Below are 20,005 nucleotides of genomic sequence, written 5' to 3'. Positions count from 1 at the left end.
GGCAGCCCGGTGGCGATAATCACACTTCCCGCTCCCCTTCTCTGTCCAGCCAGCAGATCGGATGGGGCCACACAGTGAGCCTCTGCGGGCTGCATGTTGTGCAGGCCTGATGTAGATGGTATCATGAGCTTTTGTAGGCACAGCCCACTTCTTCAGACCATGACAGCTCACAATACCATCTACAAGTTTTGTTAGTCTTTAAAGTGCTACCAGACTATTGGTTGTTTAAGTTTATTAACCTCAGTAAACATCAGGAGCATCAGCTAAAGTGATGGGCCAGCTAAAGCGATAGGGCAAACCAAGGGAGAGGGAAGGGTAGACTGTATTACCAACTCTATCTTTCAATCTTATAAGTTGGCTGGAGACAGTCATTTCTACTCCATGACGCTGAGTTAGAGAGCACTGAGAAGGGAAGCTGCATCTCTCCAGCCTATCAGCAGGCCTGGTGTTTGTTTTCTTATTAGTGCAACAGTAAATTCTATACACCTTGTATCTGAGCAAATCTTTGTACAAACTAAGCTCAATCCAGTTTCACCACCTTCCTACAAACAACATATAAATTCAGTCTAAAACAACAAAGAATATAGATGTCCACTGCCACTTGCCCCCATGGTCCACATATGGTATAGAATTCATTGAACACTACAAGTGCTCAAGAATAAGACCCAGATCAACAAATACATTCAGGTTCCTAATTTCCACTGAAGTCAAATATCTTTGTGGATCTGGGGCTAAGTTAAGGTGGACAATAAGCATCCCATGGGCTGAGCCACAACTTTCCCCAGCTCTCATTGGCTGGGAACAGCAAACCATGATCAATGGGAACTGCAAGAGGCCATACCTGTGGACCTGCAGGTAAATAAAGTATCTGGCAGTCTGCCAGAGGCTAACCGTGGCAGACCACATGTGGCCCATGGCTGCTTATTGCCCACCCCAGGGCTAAGTGTTGCTGAAATGCCAATTTTCCTCTGAAGAGACAAGGTGAGTGAAGTAACATCTTTCATTAGGCCAGCTGATGTTGATGCAAGACTATGTTCAAGCTATATACAGTGTGACAGCACGTTGGGGTTTTCCCGTTTCCTGCACCCCCGTAATGGCACGGACAGACTCCACCAGCCAGTAGAATAGAGGGCGTTTATTGCTCCTCCAGGATACAGCACAGCACAGCACAGATGTAATCTGGTTACAGGGCCTGGGGCTAAGAGGCCTCAGTGCCCCTCCTTGAGATGGGGGGTAGCTGGGCCCTACAATCCCAACCCCCTCCCTAGCTCCTTCTCCCCTGCTTCCCAGACAGCCACTAAAGACCCGTCCCTGCCAGCCCTGCCCCCAGCCAGGGGCAGCATTCCACCTTCCTTTGTTCCGCTCTCTGGGGGGTAACTGGTCGAACAGGTCACCTCCCTGTCCCATCAGCTACTCTACTGGGCCGTGGTACAGACAGCAGCCAGTGTGGCTCACTCACAGCCCAAGCCTAGCAATCAGCAAGGTACCCCCACTAGTCACAAACAGCTCTTCAGGTCTTGGAGTAACTCAAAAACTTGTTTCTTTCACCAACATCAGCCTGTCCAATAAAATATATTTATCATCTCACCCACTTTCTCTAACCCTAGGGACCAGGACACCTCCAACAATTTACCTGCAATCTCATGATCTTTGAATCAGAAAAGAAAATGCATAGAATTATGACATCTCAGAAAAGACTGGGATACAAGCATGAAGGGAGCACCCAACTTATTGCAGATGGCAGAATGCAGGCCGTGGTTTCAGAAGTGGAAACAGGCCCAGTTTAGCATGGATTAGTTTAAGTAAACAAGCAGGAACCTTTGTTTTAATTTACCACTTTCAACCTTGTTTTACATTAGTAGTTTAGTTGGTTTGCTAAAGAGAGGCTGATTCTTATTAGAGCAATGTTATGCAACAAAATACACTAAATGTGGTACTTTTGGCTCATCAGGATACACTATTTATACACATTTAAATCATTTTATATCTTACAATAAAAGATTAATATTTACTCAGGTCAGAAAATGGTAAATAGTACACTTCTTTAGTAGATTACATTTTCACATGTGATTGCTGTCAAGCTCTATTTATGGAATGTGGAATTCAATTAAAAATGTCCCCGAACCCCAACATTTTAGTTTTATTTAACCAAAGAAAAAACAAACTTACAAGTGCTAGATACATAAGAAAAGAAGTTTATCAAAACCTGTTTGCATTTAAAACTTATTAAAACAAAGGAAGTATTATCTGTACTTGAATGGAACTATTGCTTCTGGTCACCATCTGCTCACACTTTGTCATAGAGTGGAAGAGAAAACAAGCAGGCCCTGGCTCCACCTCAACTCCCAATCATCTTAACATTTAATGAACTAATCACTGAACTGAAACAGTTGAATAAGCTGAAATGAACTAAACGTTATCTGCACAAGAGGCTATTGCTTTCCAAAGCTGGTTTACCACTTTAACAAACTGGTTAAAGTCACTTTGCCAGTGACTTCCATCAGTTTGATGATCTGACTCAGTGGCAAACATGTATTACTTGCATTTTGAAAAAGTTATTTCAATAGCATATGCAAAGCTTAGATCTGAATGTACATCATCATAAGTCCGATTTTAATGTAATACTGAGCTGGAGAGGTTATCCCTGTCACTTCTTGGGGTTTAAAATATTCTAAAAAGTCAGCAAACAATAACTGAGTTAAATGAATGAAACATATGTACAAAAAAAAATTCACAGAAATGCTGCAGAACTAAGAAGCTCCATGCAATCTATGGTGTGAATCAGTATAGGAGGTTTGACACAAAAAAGCACTTTATTAAAACAAAAAAACACCAAGAGGATATCACAATTTTACTCCATTTTCGCAAAGTTTTTACATAATGGCTATCCAGTAAATATTATAGCAGTAGCGATTTCTTGGATTGCTCAATCAAACGTGATCCGAAAACTGCGTTCCTGTTCCTTTCGGCGGCTCTCGCAAACTTTCGTCACCTCCTCCACTTTCCTCTGCAGCAGAGCTGTTGGGAGAGTGCAAAAAAACCCACAATACATGCATGTTTTTCATAAGAAGCATCCGTGGGCAGTACAGATCTGGAGGAGAGAAGAGTGTCCCAAAGACCGAGGATCAAAGGTTAAGACAGGTTTTGGAAAAGGAAGGGAGATGAAACCCAGCACAGGATACTGCTGATCTGCTCAAAGTACAGTACACTGGATGGCTAGGATGGCAGAAGAAACCAAATGGACAAGCCTAAGAGGACATTTCAGCCACTGCTCCAATCTTCCTTGCTCACCCAACTTCAATTTGATTTACGTCCGAACAACAGAAATTAATTACCTTTTCAGCATTTATTTTTTTTTTTTTACCAAGTCAGAAACTAAACACTTGCTAAACCTAAGTAGCCAGATCTGGCTCCGTACTTGAAAATACACAAATCACACTTCATACACTATCCTCTCAGCTCCCTTCATGACCTATAATCCATTCTGCTACAATTTTCAGTGGTTACTTAATTAACCGCTTTTTAACATCCCTAGTTACAATTGTCTAGAAAAACTGATTTGTTTTCATGAAGTGGCCCTGAAGGTGTTTTAGGGAATGGGATTTACAAACTTGTGAAGAGTCTCTGATTCTAGAAATTACACTGCACCCAGTCCCATCAATGGGACAAGCCATTTTGGCTGTCAAAGAAGGGGATATGTGATGGATGAGTATAAATAAGAACATTTGTTGAACACCCCAAGGGAACAAAAGAAGCATATGAACCATTTAAAGGAAAAAAAATACATTTTGTAATAATAACTGCTTCTATCCCTGCTTGAGGGACTTGCCCTACCATACTAAAGTTGACATGTTGCTCTTTGAAACTTGCACATCCCATAAAATATAGAAACTGGATTATTCAATTAATCTATGATCTAATTAATTGGGTGAACAACCATAATTTATAATACAAGAAAAATTCTCACCCGAGGGAACAAATTGCAACCCCTTTAATAATGATTTTCAAATGAAGCAGGTAACTGTTTTACACAATGCTTAATTTCCCAGATACTTTCTGCCACTGGATGCACAGATCTGTTACTACAGGAAAGATCCCAGGAAAGCCAAGTCTCATTATGATGGCAAGCACTGGGTACTGAGAAATGAACACCTTTTAGGAATCTGGAAGCCAAATACAGCCCCAGTGTAAGCAGAATTTCTATTCAAATCAAGGGAGTTATGCCGATTTTCCACAGGAATGAGTATAAACCATTTGTTGGGGGCATCTGCGGCTTTGCAGGGTTCAGGGGGAAGCAGAGCTGGTGTACTTTAGTCCTGGAGAGTCATTACACATTACTCTACAGTGTCTCCTTGTGGCTAATGAGGTTAAGTTAAGGAGAGATGCAAACTAGCTAGAATACTCCGGATTTTTTACTGGGAGACAGATGGTTCTTGGTCATGAAAACTGTGTGTAGTAACTTAAGAAAAAACAATTAAACCCTGGAAGCATCCCAATATTTTAGTGAAAAAACCAGTCCCTAGACAGCAATCTTCCCTTTCAGAACTAAGCATAACATCTGTCCAGCATTATCTTTTCAAATTGTTACTCTGCAACTTCTGCAATGTCCCTCAGAACATGGAGTTACTGCATCTGGAGAAAGGGAACATTTGACTTCAGCTAACAGCATCAGATACAGTGTTCCTGTGCTGGAAGTCAGGAGGGGGAGAAAGCATGTGCACTCGCACAGAATAGATACTGAGATAGGAAAGCCAGTGGGGGTGGCCACGAGCAATTAGCATTTGTGACCCCTAAAGACATTTTTCATAAAGAAAAAGGCTAATAAAAGCCCATAGTTAGTGTCTATCAACAGGAAATCCATTTTCTATGGATACATTTTAAAACACTGTTTTTCTTAAAAAATATTTAGCAAATGGCCAGGAACTTCTTCCAATAGCTACTTGTGGCCTATAGCCTTTAATGGAGCACAAAGAGAGAGGTGAATTCAATGACAATGAACTAGGTACTTGGGGAAGGCTCCTTGTGTATCTTTCTGAACTGATGTATGGTCAAGAAACACACAGAACAGAATTGCACTTAGTACTTTAACGTCATAGCAAGTTATTGTTCTGCTCAGTCCATTACCAGCACTAATCACTATCTAATTGATTTCTCAACCTTCAGTCCTTCCACTAAGCACCGAACAAAGAGGTCAGTAGAGATTGCATTTCCCCTCCTCCTTTAAGGCACCCGGTCTTCCTTCCTAAGTGCAGTTCAGACCTGACATTTTGACCAGTCTATTTCTTTACTTAAGCCGGGGGGGGGGAGGGGGGGAGAAGACATTCATTAAGGTTCTTACCAGAGTTCTGGTCAATCCACTGCAACGAATCCATATGAGCGTTCAAAATTTTACAGATCTGCTGGAGCTGAAGAAAAATAGATGCAAGATTTTAGGCATGAGTTATTTCACTGTAGTATGTGTGTGGAAGTGAGCAAAAATAAAAGAAATACCAGTTAGACACCAGCCTGGCCTGATCCTTGCTGCAGTAGTCAGGACTAAATGAATTCTCTATACATTAAACAGTCACTTCACTCGAGTGAAGCTAGTACGAAGTAGCACAAAGCAGTATTGAGGACCTCTGGTTTGGAAAGCATCCTTGTGGCCTGGGCTCTCTTAGGCTTAGAGAGATTAGACGTGTCATACCCATAAAAGGTTTACTCTCAAGGTGGTGTAAAAGAGACTGGGAAAACTGCCTTCTCTGCATTGTTCATTAAAAGGTAAATTCTCTACTGACAAGCCAAAAGGCAAAAACTTTGCTGGGGATTGACAGGTAGCAGAAATAGGTGAGAATTCAGATCTGAATTCGAAGACGAAATGTACACCAAAACATGTTTACATACAATGTCCACCCCAAAATCTGATAGGTCTGCAAAAATCTACAATATGGTGAGAAATATTTTCCAGACTTCAAATACATTTATATACAAGAAATACAAAGCAGGCGAATAACTGTGGGAGGAAGTTTTGCACTCTCTGTTGGCAGAGTTTGTAATGTCACCGTGACCCTAGAGTAAGCATATGAGCCACACTGGCTTGTGCTGGAACAAGAATTTGGTCAACAGAAAAAAAAACCTACTATAGAAAAAAAATGCTGTAAAATCCTTTTCAAATCCTGAAAATACAAAGGACATGAAGAGCATTCAGAACTACACAAGTTAAGCAGCTTGTAAGTTTTTTTACCACCTGCAGAGAGTACTAGGCTCATACTCACTGGGTCACTGGTATCGGCAGGGCCCCCAGATGTGTTCAGGTGCTCAATGATGTCTTTGAGATCCTGTGCCATACGCTTCAATTGGGCATCTATATTTTCAGCCAATTTATAGCTGCAAAGCACATGAGAGGAGATGAGGTCAGAGCACTTCAAGTCAAACAAACACCAAGCATGCTGGAAAAGTGTTTTACCTAGACATGAACCAGGCAACACCAATGTTCTTCCATAGGAGAGACACATGTGAAGACATTGGAAGCTCTTTATCATTTAAGATTCAAGAGAATATTCTCCTTATCCCTTGCCAGAGAAATAAAACAAGCCAACTGGCCCAGACCCTGCAAGACACATCTCTTGGGCACCCTCTTTGGTCACCTTACTATAATTCACCAGTTCTTGCCCTAAAATGCCTGCATGATTTGAATCATCTCACACAGTGATTCCCGAGCATCCAGGGGACTTCACTTTCAGTACTATTAAAGAGATCATTCTGAAAATTAATAGTCTGTCCTCAAATAGCTACTTGAGTCCACATCTCCCAAAGAATTCCATTTATGCTACCTAATAAAATATATTGACAGCTCTACTTCCCCATTTCTTTATCTCCACTTCCAATATGGGGAATGCAAGCCATTGGGAAGGTTATGCTCCAGAAAAAGCTATTATAGGTTGAACCTCCTAAATCCAAGACTCTCTGGTCAGGCAACATTGCTGGACCAGAAAGCCCTGGCACCTGGGAGCACAAGCTGGTTGGCAGTCCAATGGTGGGGAAGTGCTATCATTGGGACTGGGGAGCCCAGACCTGGCGCGGCAGCAGCAGGGCAGCCATCAATCCCCGTCCCTGGAAAGCCCCAGCAGCTAGGGAGCTTCGCCCCTGGAGAGCCCAGCCAGCTGGCAGAAGCAGGCCAGAGTCAAGCCTCAAGCCTTGTAGCAGCAGGGCTGGAGCCGGGCCAGCAGGAGGGAGGGGCAGTGTCCTGGAAGACCAGTGGAAGAGGACCACTCCATAGTCAGAAAATTCCCTCATTTGGGTCCGGTCAGGTCCCAAGGGTGCCAGATCAGGAAGGTCCAAGCTGTATTAGTTTCCTAATCATACAGCAATCACTTATAATCCCTGTACTCCAAGTTTAGTATTTCCTGGTCGCAAATGTTACATTAGCTCTGTCATTTCAAGTGCTTAAGCAGGGTCACTTCCTTACGTTCGCTCTCGCTCCTCATCTGCATGCTGCAAGTAGATAGTCCCACTTTGTTCCTTTACAGACTCCTCCAGAGGAGTCAGCAAATCTTCCAGCTCTTTCTGTTGTGACAGGATGAAATCAAGTTCCTGATCCAACCTGCAAAAAGGCAAAAGAACAAGTGGGAGAGTTTGATGTGCTGTACGAATGCTAAAGCATCATGAAACAGCTGAAAAGAGATGGAAAGAACACTACACCAGGAAAACTAACAAGTCCTGTGGCACCTTCTAGACTAACAAATATATTGGAGCATAAGCTTTCGTGGGCAAAGACCCACTTCGTCAGATGCATGTAGTGGAAATTCCAGAGGCAGGTATAAATATACAGGTATAAGAAAAGAGTTCTAATCAAGAGAACCTTACTTTTGATTGGAACTCTTTTCTTATGCCTGTATATTTATACCTGCCTCTGAAATTTCCACTACATGCATCTGACGAAGTGGGTCTTTGCCCACGAAAGCTTATGCTCCAATATATCTGTTAGTCTAGAAGGTGCCACAGGACTTTTCGTTGTTCTTGCAGATTCAGACTAACATGGCTACCTACCCCTCTGAAACAGGAAAACTAAAGCACTCAGTTTCTCTCTTACCTCTTCTGATCCAGCTTCACTTTCTCCACCTCTCTGTGTAATGAAGTAATCTAAAAATCAGACAGGAACACACAGAATTTAACAGACTATAGCAACAGAATTCAGGGATTATCAATAATGGTATAGGGGTAGAGAGATAGGGGAGAAATTGAGAAAAGACATGTTCTTCACATCCCCCCAAAAACACCAATGTGAGTTCAGTATCTAGATACTTTTGAAAAGCCCACTGGGTGCCTATTTGCATCTTTGGGCACCAAAATACCCGTAAAAGTCTCACCCTATCAGAAAAGCATGCCAGCTTACCTTTTCTCCATTCTCTATCAGTGTCCGATCCCAGGCATTGACCTGTGTAGCCTGGTGAAGAAAATGCTTTTCCTGATCCTCCAGTTCTAGGCTCCATTTATTAATTAGACTCTCCAGCTGGGCGTAAGTCATCACTGGGGGAGCGCTGGGATTGGGGGAGTTGAAGAGAGCATTGAGCATTATTTGAATGAATACAAATTCTAAAATGAAAAGCTATAAAGCTGACACCACAGGTAACATTAAAGGCACAGCCACTGAACTACAAACACACCCAACAGAATTGGGCCAGGATACTACTGCACTCCAATCCCAGCATCGTCTCCTTTCTTGGACGAATCTCCTCTGGTTCTTCCACTCAATACCCAATATACTGCCTGTCTTGGGAACACTCACCCTCAGTACCCACCACAGAACTAAGACACTAGGCAGTAACTCAATTGGCTGAAAGGACGCACCTGGTTGTTGTAGTTGCTATGGTAGCAGTAGAAGTCACAGCACCAAGGGTACCAGTAGTGGTCAGTGGTTTAAGATTCAAGGCAAAGCCTGTGCTAGGAGCAGAAGAAGTGCCTGGAAGGAAAGATGTAATGTCATAAAAAGGGAGGAATGAGTAGAGAGGAGGAGAAGGTCAGTTGTGATCTAGCAATTTGGACTCAAGATTGGAAATTAGGAGACATGAGTTCTATTCACAAATTACCTTGATTGTGTGACCTTAATCACTTCACACTTACCCATTTGTAAGATGTGAATAATAATACTTATCCACTTTTTTAAGATGTTAAGAAATCTTTAGAAAGCTCTAGCCTGTATAAGCAAGAAATGGTGGTTTATTTCTCTTAGTTTTCAAATTATTTAGATATACAGAGAGAATATTGATTATAAATAAATCAATTTTGCTACAATGGACAGGGATGGACTGAAGATCTCCAAGTTCTCTTCCAACCCACATGGCTCTATTAAATGTGAGTCAGGTAATATTGAGAAAAAGACACAATGCAAGTTTTGTGCACACATCTTTCTTCCCAGATCTGCAGTACCCCAACTACTATACTGCTGAATAGCTCTACAACACATGAAACTTGTAATCTGAATCACCACTCTTCTTTTGGAACTGGATTTCCCATGAACAGAGCTGGTGAACTAAAACATGTTTTTATAATTCTGATTAATATCCATTAATAAACACTTGAGTTATATAGCCCCTTCTGCCTCAGGATCTCAAAGCACTTTATAGCTCTTAAGGAAGCAAGCCCCAATATTTGTTGGGCAATATTATTTCACACACAAAAACAAAAAACCAAGCTATGGCACAGACAGCCAAAGTTTACAAAGGAAGTCACTGGCAGAGCTAACAGGTACTATGCTATTACTAAGTCTAGTCGGATGTCAATAAGAAGTGCAAACACCTCACTGGTTGATGGAAGTAGAGAAAAGGCTTCAAAATTCTGCATTCCCTAAGATCCAGGGCAGGGAGGAGCTAAATGCTGCCTTCCTATTAACTCAGCACTCCATCCTTGTTACCCCAACTAATCCTATTACAGCTCCTCAACCCTCCGTATTTCTCTCTCCCTTCTATGCCCTATGCAACGTTCAGCTGTGAAGCAACATTCCAACAGGACATGCAGCTAGTTCCACAGCCTCTTGAAGTGATGCTACCTATGCCTGCTGGGCAGGAAGGCTGGTGGCTGGAGAGAGAGATGCTGTGCCAGTAGCAGCAGTCCCACGCCAATCCTGTAAAACAGACTGCCAAACTCGGACACTCCCCAGATAAGACCCTTTGTGGTTTCTAGCTGTGAATACAAATCCACAATAGCTACATGGAACTGTGGAGGCAGATGGATCTCAACAGGAAACAGTGGATTGTTTTCAGATCCCAGGTAGAAAGAAACTGAGAACCATGGAGTACACATTAGTTTTAATCAGGCTGGCAGCTCCATCCCTTTCATCCTCTAGTCCTTACTGGTGGTTGTGATGGTTGCAGCAGTTGTCGTTCCAGGGACTTTTAATCCAAATCCAAGAGTACCCAGACTGGTTGTTGCAGCTGAGGTGCCACCAACTGTAAATAGAAGACAATGACATGGCTTCCTGTGTGCCCCACTGGCAAAGCATCCTGATGCCTGTTTTAGCAGTTTGTAATAGGACAGAGGCTAAATGAGAGTGAGGATTGCCAGTAACTCATTATGGAAATAACCCACTGTTGTCAAATATGTCATCCTGGATATGGCAAAACAAACAAAACACAACTTTTGCCAAATGTATTAAGCCTCACGGGGATACATTTCTTAGAAGGGCTGCCAAAATGTAAAGCAGAATTAAGTCATTAAGCTAAATTCACTTCTGGTAGAACTACATTAACTTTGATGGAGTTACACCAAGGACACGTTTGGTCCCCATGAGGTGCATGACTGACTCCACACCCATTGAGATTTTGCAACATGTAATGTAATTTGGCTGATGGGATCTGGCTAGGCTGTGCTCCTGTGAACACAGAGGGTAAAGATCTCAAAATACTGTCTGGTTTCTTCTAATGCACGTGAGCAGCTACTTCTCACTTCGGATGGCCCAGTTTTGCATGTTTGCTCTTATACAGAGAAGGGAGGTGATCCTGAAATTATGTAGTATGCATATTTACTGATGGACTCAACTTTCTGCTTTTGGGTCTTAACATCTGAAATTGCTGGACAATATTCAAACTAAGAATGTTAAGATGTGGGTAATTCACTAATTTTATCGACTACACGATTAGTCAATAAGGGAAGGCTTGCTCAGTCCCAGCTAGCACAGGGTCCAGGAGCTACCCACCCCTGCTGCGCCTCTGCAGTTTAAATGTAGCAAGGGTAGGTCCTGGAGCTGGTGCGAGCCAGGCTCAGTCCTGGCTTTTGCAAGGTGGGTCTAGCAGCCCCTGTCCGCGGACAGCTCCTCGCTGGGACCCCCACAGCTAGGGGCTGCTGCCGGAGCGGCCACCGCGGCCAGGGACTGCTTCACAGCAGCCTCCCCCATCCTCCCTCCCTACTCCATGCTGCTGCCTCCAAAATAGAGGCAGCAGTGTGTGGTGGGGGGAGGCGGCACTGGAGAGATGGTGCTGGGAAGAACCAGCTTTTAAGAACCGGCTTCTGATACAGAGGCACGGGGGGGAGGGGGGGGGAGGGGAGAGAGAGAAAGAGAGCAAGTAATAGACTCCACTACTGAATAAGCCCAGGCTTATCGGGTAGTCAACTACTTGCTTACATCCCTAATTCAAACAAAAACAACTCTGGTTCACAGGGTATAGCAAGTGTTATATATGAACAAAAAGCTCCACAAAACAGTACAACCAAGGTATACTTTATCTAAAAGGTAAGACATCTAATTGCCATGGTCAAGCCAAAAGACCACCTTTTGAGGCTCTTTGCAAGGGGGGGGGGCAGAGATCATGAGCAGTCTGGAAAGCTTATGACCCTATCCTCCCTAAGCAGTTGCAACCCCTCGCAACTTGGTGGTACCCGCAAACTTAATAAGTGTCCTCTCTGTGCCAATATTTAAATCATTGATGGAGATATTGGACAGAACCGGTCCCAAAACAGACCCCTGCGCAACCCCACTTGTTATGGCCTTCCACCATGATTGTGAACCATTAACTACTCTCTGAAAACAGTTATCTAGCCAGTTACGCACCCACCTTTATAGTAGTAGCCCCATCTAAGTTGTATTTGCCTAGTTTACTGATCAGAAGATCATGAGAGATCACATCAAATGCCTTACTAAAGTCTAGGTATACCACATCCACCTCTTCTCCCTTATCCACAAGCCTTGTTATCCTATCAAATAAAGCTCTCAGATTGGTTTCACATGATTTGTTCTTTACAAATCCATGCTGGTTGTTACCTATCACCTTATTTTCTTCCAGATATTTGCAGATGAATTCCTTAATTACTTGCTCCATTATCTTTCCTGACACAGAAGTTAAACTGACTGGTCTGTAGTTTCCTAGGTTGTTCTTATTTCCCTTTTTATAGATGGGCACGATATTTGCCCTTTTTCAGTTTTCTGGAATCTCTCCTGTCTCCCATGATTTTTCAAAGATGATAGCTAACGGCTCAGATACCTCCTCTATCATCTCCTTGAGTATTCTAGGATGCATTTCATGAGGTCCCAGTGATTTGCAGACACCTAACTTTTCTATGTGATTTTTAACTTGTTCTTTTTTAATTTTATCTTCTAAACCTACCCCCTTCCCACTAGCATTCAGTATGTTAGGCATTCCTTCATCATCAGACTTCATGGTGAAGACCAAAAAAAGAGTCATTAAGCACCTCTGCCATTTCCAAGTTTCCTGTTATTGTTTCTCCCTCCTCACTGAGCAATAATTTTAGACGGAGAGCCACTTCCTAAATTTTTTATACTGACTGGCCTGGGGATGGGGGGAGCGGTGAAGACTTTGACCCCGCCTCCTCCAGAGAGAACTGCCAGCTGTTCTGAACAGATAGTGGTCCCCTCTAGGTGCTTATGCTCCTGGCAGCAGGAGACTTCACGTGCTCCGCCCACTCCCAAGTCAATCAGGGCCAGGGGGCGCACAGGAAATCTCTCACTCCCTATCCCCACCCTGCAAGGGGCAGGCAGCACTTTCCACATGCCCCCAGTAGGGGAGGAGACTTCACGCACTCCCCCGTCCCCAGGCCCTGACTGGTCTGGGGTGGGGCAGCAGCAATGTATCTGTGGCAGATCAACGCACTTGGCAGGCCGGATCTGGTCCATAAGGCCCTTTGGTCAACACACTGTTTATACTGACCCTGCATCAACCTACCCATGCCTCTTATGGAGGTGGAATTATTAAGTTGGTGCAGTGTGCAACTTATATCAGCAGTAGCAACACTATAGTGTAGATATTTACAGCATTAGGTCAATGTAAGCTGCCTTTTGTAAAGCTGTAGCTTTGTACTGTAGATCAGGCCTGCATTCAACAGCTGTCAGCAGAGTCACTGGTATGTTCAGCCATGACAACAATAGCAGGATAGCGGACACAAAAAATTGCCACTCATCTCACATGTATTATTTTCTAGACAAAATTTTCTGTGCAATAAACAGGTGCAGCACTGATAAGATTTATGCCCGGAAGCAGATAGAGACAAGCTGATACTATCAAAGACTAAAATAGCTGTAGTTGTATCTTATTATGATTCTTCCACTTCAGGAAAAAACACCACCATCGCAGGCAGAGCCTGCCAACCTATCCTTGGACTACTACTCGTTAATATCAGGATTGCAAGAAGAACTGTTTGATAAATACTCTGTGACTTACGTGAGAGGCCTGCGGCAACAGTGGAAGTTGGTGCTGAAGAACCTGCTATTGATGCAAACAATGTAGGCCCAGACGAACCAAGAAGGGAAGGTGTGGTGGTAGCGGCTGTGGATGTTGCAGTCAAGCCTAAAATCAGAAAAAAAAATCCAAACCCATCCTTCTCTGATGCTTCAACACACATGTTCAGAGTGAACAAAGCAGAGAATGGGGACTTTGTTTGACACACTTTTTTCCATTCATCTACACTAATCTGCTTTTTACTGATGTAATCATTTTCTCCTCTGCAGCTTCTGTTTCTTTTTAAAACAATTTTCCAGCATTATGCTTCATCAGTACTTAATATATTTACAGGTTTAACCTGAAAACATCTTTACCCTCACAATCACCCATAAGCGTCTCTTTGTTTTATACTTTATGAAGAATTGTCAGATGCAGTTTTCATATGTAAAACTCTATACAAAGTGAAATTGAGCTGTACAAATAAGAATGCACTTAGAGAACTTACAGTGCTTTCAGGACTCTGACCGAAGAGCAAATCACTGTAAGACATAGTACATGCATCCACTCCTATTTTGATCTGCTCTCCACACCCCAATAAATAGAATCACTTCAGTCAGGGTAGTCAGCCCCCCTTTACTCTGACCCAACTTTCAGGCACAGTGACCTAATCACCACCTACCTCCAAGTTTGGTTCCAAATGATAAACTAGGTCCTTGGATGGTAGTAGCTGTCAATGTTCCTGTGGGTGCAGAAGTGGGTGCTGTCGAGGCCAGCATTCCAAAACTTAAACCTAGATTAAGAAATACAAGAATGAATCAAGAGCAAACAGTTCTTAAGCTGAGACCCAAAATACCAGCAATAGTCAAGTGTGAAAAACAATATCATAATTAGTAGAGCAGAAAGTATCTATTATCAGTTTATATTGATGTTTCTCTGACAGATTTAGAATCAGCACTGTCAAAGGGATTCACTAGATCTAAATAATTTTGCCTACAACAACTTTTAAGATTTGTTCTAATTCACACTAACTGTAACCAAACATCACCCACCTAGGCTCTGGACTCTCCCTTCCACCCTACATCCCAATCATACTTTTTAATGGACAAAAGACTATTACTGTAACTTTGTGCTCACATATCAAACTTGACTGTTTGCTGTCTACTTTGTCCCTGTCCAAGGTACTGGAGCTATTCTTAAATGGCCTAGGACAGGGCTACTCAACTATGGCCACTATGATACTCACAGCACATGCCGAGGGCTGCAACTTAAGTGTGGTTGCATATAGATGCAAATATATATGCAAATAGCTTCTTTCACATGGACAGGCATGAATACAAAGATTAAGCCTTAAGCTGTGGCACTAGACCCAAATGTGGCCAATGTGAGCCAGTCAGCACCTCTCAGGTTCTGTCACAAGGCTAAGCAGCCAGCCCTTCCCACAATGCCCTGGCTCTCCCAGCACCTGCTCCCTGGGGGCTAGAAATGCCAACACTCTGTACCCATCTGTTCCAGCCAGCCCGTCCGCTTGCATCTGTCAATGCTCACCCCACCCCACCTGGGAGATGCTTCGGCGTTGTGGAGTGCGTTCCCATTGGAGGCCGCATGTTGAGCTCCACGTAAACCCAAACCGTACCGTGGGCCGCAAACAACTGGGCTGCACGCAACCCGCAGGTTGAGTAGCCCTGGCTTAGGAAGTATCAGCAATTGACTAATGCAAGGTCTTTTTACTCACAAGGTCTCTTCTTATTTCTGAAGAGAACTGTTTTTACAAATGCAACCAATTTACAACAAATTATTTCAGTCCTTTGATGCCAAGCCCCAACACTTAAGGAAAACAGTTCTAACAAAAGATGTTTATCTATGATGGTCCCAGTACTTTGGTACCAGCCCTTTTTCACATAGTTTGTGGAACTGATCGCAAAGATATTCCAGGTCCTGCAATATCAAGATCAAATCATCCCACTGTCATCTCTGCAGTTTTGTTTCTTTCTGAACTCTTATTTTATCCCATCATGTGTGTGTCTAGATCAGGCATGTCCAAAGTCCGGCCCGCGGGCCAATTGCAGCCCGTGTTCCGGTTTAATATGGCCCCACAGGTAATTTGGCAATATCTATCTTTCATGGCCCCCAACGAATCCATATGTATTGAGATGAATACATTGTAAAATCTCAGTTAATGTCAGTTGGTCTAAATCAGTTATAAATATATTTGGACACAACATGTATACTTGGTGTTATGGTCCTGTTCATATTTTTTGAACTTAAAAGTTGACAGACAACCTTTATTACCAATAATATGTAATGTACTTTACAATGTTCCTGACATATATTTCAGCTTCCTGGATTTTTTTTTCATTTGGCCTTCAGATATGAAAGGCAGAGTGATTTAACACCTGTTTAGATTTGTCATCCAGGTGACGAAATGAAAAGTATGCCGTTTGCAATAAACTTTGCATAAAATAGTTAATTTGCATTTAATTTTAATGGTTCAAAGAATGTCAGGCAAAATGGTCGGCCCTCACGCATGTTCACTTCATCAAATCTGGCCCTCTTTGAAAAAAGTTTGGACACCCCTGGTCTAGATACTCAGAAGATATGAACAAATCAGTAGCACAAGATTTCATGAGATAAGCCTGCAGACCACTCATCACAGCATTGCAGTGTTATAATCCAGCGCTATGAAAAATAAATTTCCTCTGAGAAGTAATCTACAAAAGAGACAGCTGCTCATGAACCAAGCTGGACTAACTAAACCACAAACTGATTTATTGACTCAAGGCATGCTCACACACTATTATTTCCCATTAGAGCAATCTGCAACAGTGAACACTGCTGCTAAAATTCTACTTGTGTGCATTTTCTAAATTTCATGTCTGACTGCCATAAAAAAAAAAAAGAGTTGGCTTTTATCTATGGACATTTAGGATGCAAAATATACTCTATAATTCCGTGACATTATTGAGACCTTCTTCACTGTATATGAAAAAATGTTACAAGTAACTGGTGACTTCAGGAATGTACATATTAGAAAACTGTGTCTTCTAGCACTGGTTCCATTTCACACCAGACTGAAACAGAAGATTTCAGTATCCATTTCTCAAAAGAGCCATCAATTCACTTGCATTATTAGAACTTTCAATGGGCAAATACCATTCTATTTACAGCGCTTCAGAAGTCAGCTGACTAGAGGAACTTTAATATGGAGTAGCACTGTTAACAGTTGAACTCCCAATTCAAGATCTGACACTTACCTGTGGACTGTCCCCCAAGACTGAAGGCAGGGGGGGGTTGTGCAGTAGTTGCAGCAATGGTGGCAGCAGCTGGGGTTGCTCCAAAACTTAACCCTGTAGGTGCTATTTGCTGAGTTGTATTTCCCACAGAGCTGATACTAAAGTTTGGGGTTCCAGTCTGAGCTGTTCCGCTGCTGGCAAAACTGAACCCTCCAGTTGCTCCAGCTTGGGGGGTGGTGGTTGCGACGGTAACGGCGGCAGTGGGGCCAAAGGCAAAACCAGAAGGTGCTATTTGACTTGATGACACGCTGCTAGGTATAGAGCTGGTAAGGGCAGTACTGTTAGCAAGTCCAAACCCCCCTGTGATTCCTGTAGTCTGAGTGGTGCCACTGCTGCCCAAGTTTAACTTTGGTACATTTCCCCTAGACAGGACAAAAAAAACAAAACAAGCAAAATAAACTAACCTGTTCAGGACATAGTCCAGCAGAATGCTGAAGGATAGGGGTTTTTTTAATAGCAGAGTTTCAGGAAGGTGACCTTTTACCAGAATTCTTTGAAGAGCATTAGATTTAATGTCAAAGAGATTGTAGCTCAATTCTAACACGCTGTATAAAAACCCCTGTCATGCCTTAACACCACTTACCTTGAGAATTCCTTAATTACCTTCTCTTAGTAAAAGACTACACTTTCTGCATCATTTGGAATATCTGGAACAACTGCTCTCCTTCTGTGTGTCAAGCACCTATCTTTCTTCTTTTGAATTCCCCACAAGACTCAATCCTTGGCTTTCTATTTGGATTCTCTCCACTATCACTCCCAATACATTTTTTAAAAATTTACAAAAAAAAACCCCAAATCCTCAATGATAGCAACTCATGAGAACAAGAACAGATGTTTCTTCCAGTTAGCTCTTACCCTAAAGAGAATACGTTTCCTGCTGGGGCTGCAGTTGATGTGGCCGGTGATCCAAAAGTGAATCCAGAAGCCTGCGCAGAAGTAGCAGGGGTCGTCAAAGAGAACAGACCCGTAGACTGGGTACTTGCTGGAGTCTGAGTTGGTGTCCCAAAACTGAATCCAGTTCCAGCCCCAGGTGTGGAAAAGGAATATCCTGCTGGTGCTGTGGTAGTTGCTGTCTTTGGCGTACCAAAGCTGAACCCTCCCCCAGCAGAACTAGATCCAAAGTTAAACTGACTCATGATGATTTCTGACTCTGAGAAGAAAAAAATAATAATTAAAAAAACACCCAGTTGTCCATCACATACTGTACCACCCCAATTTCTGTCTGGATAAGGAATTCTGCTGTTTTGTGCAACTACACATCATGGTAGGTGATGAAATGCAGTTAACATGATTCACTTTCAGTGCGCTACTGAGCTGTACCTTGCAGAATAAGGACTATTTCAAGACTTTCGTTTTTCCCATAGATATGTCTACCAGCTACAAACTAATTCACCCCCCTCACCCAAAGGCTACATAACACATGTTAATTTAAGAATCTGACAGTAACTTATAGGCATTACAATCCTGTTTAATTAGCTAACCCAGCGTTTCCCAAACTATAGGCCGCGGCTCGATACCGGGCCGCAGAAAAAAAGTACCGGGCCTCAGTGTGGTTGCTGGGGTGTTCCGGGCTCCCGGAGTGCCTGGTCTCCCAAGCCCTTGGCCGGCCTGGGAGGAGTCTGCAGCTGGATCTTCCGGCTCCTGGCAGATGCTTAGCTAGGGGAGGGGAGAAGGAGGAGGGGAGAGCCGGCTATCAGAGAAGGGGAGAAGGAGGAGGGGAGAGCCGGCTATCAGAAGCAGCACTGGATGGGGGAATCCAGGCAAGCCAGGGAGATTGGGGGAGGGGCAGCTGGCGGAAGCAGAGCTGGGCAGGGGGCTGGCCGGGGAAGATTGGGAGGAGTATGGGAGAAGCGGCCGCTGGAAGCAGGGCTTGCCTGGGGCATCGGAATTGTCCGCGAGAGATTGGTGGGCTGGCGGAAGCAGGGCTGCCGGGGGGCATGAGGTCAGGGGTAGGAGCTGGCCAGGGAAGATGGGGGGGGGGGGGAGAGAAGCGGCTGCCGGAAGCAGGGCTGGACGCGGGCAGCGGGACTGGCCAAGGGAGATTGGGAGGAGAAGCAGGGGAGACCTGGCTGTCCGGGAGGGGGCGGGGGGCAGTGGGGCCAGGGAGGCGGCGGGGGGCCGTGGGGCCAGGGAGGCGGCGGGGGGCCGTGGGGCTGGGGAGACCTGGCTGCCCGGGAGGGGGCGGGGGGCAGTGGGGCCAGGGAGGGGGCGGGGGGCAGTGGGGCTGGGGGAGACCTGGCTGCTCGGGAGGGGGCGGGGGGCAGTGGGGCTGGGGGAGACCTGGCTGCCCGGGAGGGGGCGGGGGGCAGTGGGGCCAGGGAGGGGGCGGGGGGCGGGGGGGCCAGGGAGGGGGCGGGGGGTAGTGGGGCCAGGGAGGGGGCAGTGGGGCCAGGGAGGGGGCGGGGGGCCGTGGGGCTGGCCGTCACTGTTCCCAATCTCAGGGGAAGGGCCGAGCCCGCCATCCTAACGGGGGAGATGAAGGCAGCGACGCGCCCTTGCAAAATGCACCCTGGCAGGGTCCAGACGCGCCGCGACTCGCCCGCAGCACGTGTCCCGGGGACGGATCCCGCAGGTCGCACCTGGGTGGGGGTGGATCTCGCGGCTGCAGGCACCACGGAGAACCCCCCCCGCCGTGAGCCGCCCCATCACCCCGAGAAGCCACGTGCTGGGCCCGTGGCCCCGGGGGCCGGGCAGAGGGAAGCGCTCTGCCCCCAAGGCCAGCCCCCCCCCGGCTGCTGCCAGGCACAGGCCTCACCCCCCCCCGTCTAAATGTGACTGTGGGGGGAGGGGTGGGGCGGGGCCGGTTCCCCGCTCGGGCGGCGGCAGGACGCGCGGGGCCACAGGGGCCCGTCAGGCCGGTCCCCGCCCGAGCCCCGCGGCGCCTCAGGGCCCAGCCCCCCACCGTTCTCCGCTGCCTCACCAGTCGCGCGCGCCTCTCCTGACGGGCTGCGCGCGGGCGTGTGACGACGGCAGCGGGCGGCGCGACACTTCGACGTGCGGGCGGCGGCGGCGAGCCCAGCCCCGCCCCTCTCCCGCCCAGCCCGCCAATCCCCTCCGCTGCCTTACCGG

At 45.2% G+C, this 20,005-nt stretch overlaps 1 protein-coding gene across 3 annotated transcripts; it reads right to left on the bottom strand.

Moving 5' to 3' along the window:
* Positions 1–2,125: 2,125 nt before the first annotated feature.
* On the bottom strand, positions 2,126–19,974 carry NUP62CL (nucleoporin 62 C-terminal like). 3 transcript variants are annotated; one of them, XM_075896698.2, is made up of 14 exons: positions 19,857–19,974; positions 18,475–18,592; positions 17,792–18,086; positions 16,898–17,298; positions 14,326–14,436; positions 13,647–13,772; positions 10,329–10,424; positions 8,827–8,938; positions 8,372–8,516; positions 8,069–8,118; positions 7,445–7,579; positions 6,252–6,363; positions 5,339–5,405; positions 2,126–3,018 (listed from the first exon to the last, which is right to left on the bottom strand). In XM_075896698.2, the coding sequence occupies exons 3-14, from the start codon at positions 18,070–18,072 to the stop codon at positions 2,927–2,929; spliced, it is 1,728 nt and encodes a 575-aa protein (XP_075752813.1). In that variant the 5' UTR covers positions 18,073–18,086; positions 18,475–18,592; positions 19,857–19,974; the 3' UTR covers positions 2,126–2,926. The 3 variants fall into 3 exon arrangements, with proteins under 3 accessions (XP_075752813.1, XP_075752814.1, XP_075752815.1); XM_075896699.2 differs by lacking the exon at positions 19,857–19,974 and adding an exon at positions 19,516–19,743; XM_075896700.2 differs by lacking the exon at positions 18,475–18,592 and having other exon boundaries at positions 19,857–19,957.
* Positions 19,975–20,005: the final 31 nt, after the last annotated feature.

The sequence above is a fragment of the Pelodiscus sinensis genome, chromosome 13 (genome assembly GCF_052426305.1).
Source record: "Pelodiscus sinensis isolate ZL-2025 chromosome 13, ASM5242630v1, whole genome shotgun sequence".
Lineage (NCBI taxonomy): Eukaryota > Metazoa > Chordata > Testudines > Trionychidae > Pelodiscus > Pelodiscus sinensis.
The sequence above is the reverse complement of the archived record's forward strand: the minus strand, read 5'-3'. Positions and strand labels throughout refer to the sequence as shown.

Coding starts and splice junctions, on each gene's coding strand:
- NUP62CL (XM_075896698.2), bottom strand. CDS start 18,072: ATGAGTCAGTTTAACTTTGGATCTAGTTCTGCTGGGGGAGGGTTCAGC. Junction 8,939..10,328: donor TGCAACCATCACAACCACCA/GTAAGGACTAGA, acceptor CTTTCCTTCCAG/GCACTTCTTCTGCTCCTAGC. Junction 3,019..5,338: donor GTGGATTGACCAGAACTCTG/GTAAGAACCTTA, acceptor CTCTCCCAACAG/CTCTGCTGCAGAGGAAAGTG.